General features: G+C 34.4%; 1 protein-coding gene across 1 annotated transcript; it reads right to left on the minus strand.

Annotated features, from left to right (window-relative positions):
* Positions 1 to 255: 255 nt before the first annotated feature.
* LOC126713060 (pathogen-related protein-like) lies at positions 256 to 1,628 on the minus strand. The gene is made up of 4 exons (XM_050412705.1): positions 1,436 to 1,628; positions 1,224 to 1,356; positions 785 to 1,086; positions 256 to 665 (listed from the first exon to the last, which is right to left on the minus strand). The coding sequence occupies exons 1-4, from the start codon at positions 1,556 to 1,558 to the stop codon at positions 522 to 524; spliced, it is 702 nt and encodes a 233-aa protein (XP_050268662.1). The 5' UTR covers positions 1,559 to 1,628; the 3' UTR covers positions 256 to 521.

A 1,628-nucleotide genomic window follows, 5' to 3' on the forward strand; every position in this document is an offset into this window, starting at 1 on the left:
TTTTATATTCAAAACCTGAATTTGAATATAGATAAAAACACCTATTTTCATATTTAATAGTGTTTGGTAAGTTGTTTTGAATACACAATTTGGGTATAGAATATATCATACCCGGATTTGGTCATTATTTTTAATTTTAAAAAAAAAAGTAATTTTTCTCACTCACGTACATCACTAAAAAAAAAAAAAAAAAAAAGAAGCAACTTTTTGTTTTCACAATATTTACGAATATGTCATTGTATTCATATTCATAGGAAACGAAAATGCTGAAAAGTTATATTTATTTTTTGTATTCAAATCCAAATGTTAAGGCATTGAAAATGAAAACTGAATACAAATGCTAAAATCAAACCAGTTTTTTAGTAGTGGAACCACTAAATTTTGAAAATGAAAACAAAAGACCGTGCTTCTTTCAGTTGAACATATCGACATAAAAGTTTCCCTTAGTAACTTCAGAATTTGCCAATTGAGTTACAAAAAGCTGGTCACCTTATTCATTAAGTACTTGGTAAGCTATAAAGCTACCCTGTGCTCCTCAAGATAGGGCAGGTTGAAACCGCCGCTTCAGTGGAACTATCAAGACTAGCACCTCGCAGAAGACCTCCTAGCAGTTCTCCACGGTCAAAGAAGAACTCAATCTTGATGATTTTCTCTTGTTCATTCAACTGTTTCAAACAAGAGAATAAATTCCATATGGAAAAGGACAGATGATCATGAATCATGATGATGCTAAGCTCCTGATTAAAAAATAAAAAATAAAAAATAAAAAATTGCAGGAGGATACCTCGAAAATTCCAATCCCAAAGAGTTCAACCATTTCCCCAGTTGGTGCATGGCCTTTGAAAGGACCCTCCATGTAACCCCAGTGCCTGAACTTGTATACAATCACTGGTGGCCCTGAATAAACTTGGAGAATCTCCACAGCAAACCCACGAGGGAAAGCTGTTGTGAAAGCTATATGAGATGAATCAGCTGTTTCTTCTGCTGGGTTGTACACACGAAGCTTCTCTGGCAAAGAGGTTTGTAGCAAGAAGTTGTAGCCTCCCCCAAGCTTACGCTTTTCTTCCAAATTCACTGCCTGCCTTCCTGCATGTTTTGCATCAGTATACATATGGTCAAAGAGATTAGAGATGCTTATACACAAAACAACAATGAAGTAAATCTATATATATATATATATATATATATGTGTGTGTGTGTGTGTGTGGAGTTAAAACTGTTACCATTTAGACTGACAGTATACTTTTTTGGATCAATTGATTTATTGTCATCAAAGCTTTTCTTGTGGAATATCTCCATTTCCCATGTCTTTACAAGGTTTTGCACTTTTTCTTCAAGTGAGCCAGGAGGCCATACCTGCCATTAATCAATTATTGGTTATCAGATAGATCATACAAATATAATTATCGTATCTCTTAATATACAAGAGAGAGACCTTAGTTCTGCCTTCTTCAAAAAGCTTGTTAACAGCATCATAATTAGGAGGAGCACCAAACCTCCATATGGTGTTCTTCTCCCCTTCATCATTTAAGTGGGAACGATATTTGTCGTGATCCATTTCTACTTACACCTTTAGTAAACAAGAAGATTTAAGTTTTGCTTAACCTTGAACTAGAATTTTGTGTTTG

The sequence above is a fragment of the Quercus robur genome, chromosome 2 (genome assembly GCF_932294415.1).
Source record: "Quercus robur chromosome 2, dhQueRobu3.1, whole genome shotgun sequence".
NCBI lineage: Eukaryota > Viridiplantae > Streptophyta > Magnoliopsida > Fagales > Fagaceae > Quercus > Quercus robur.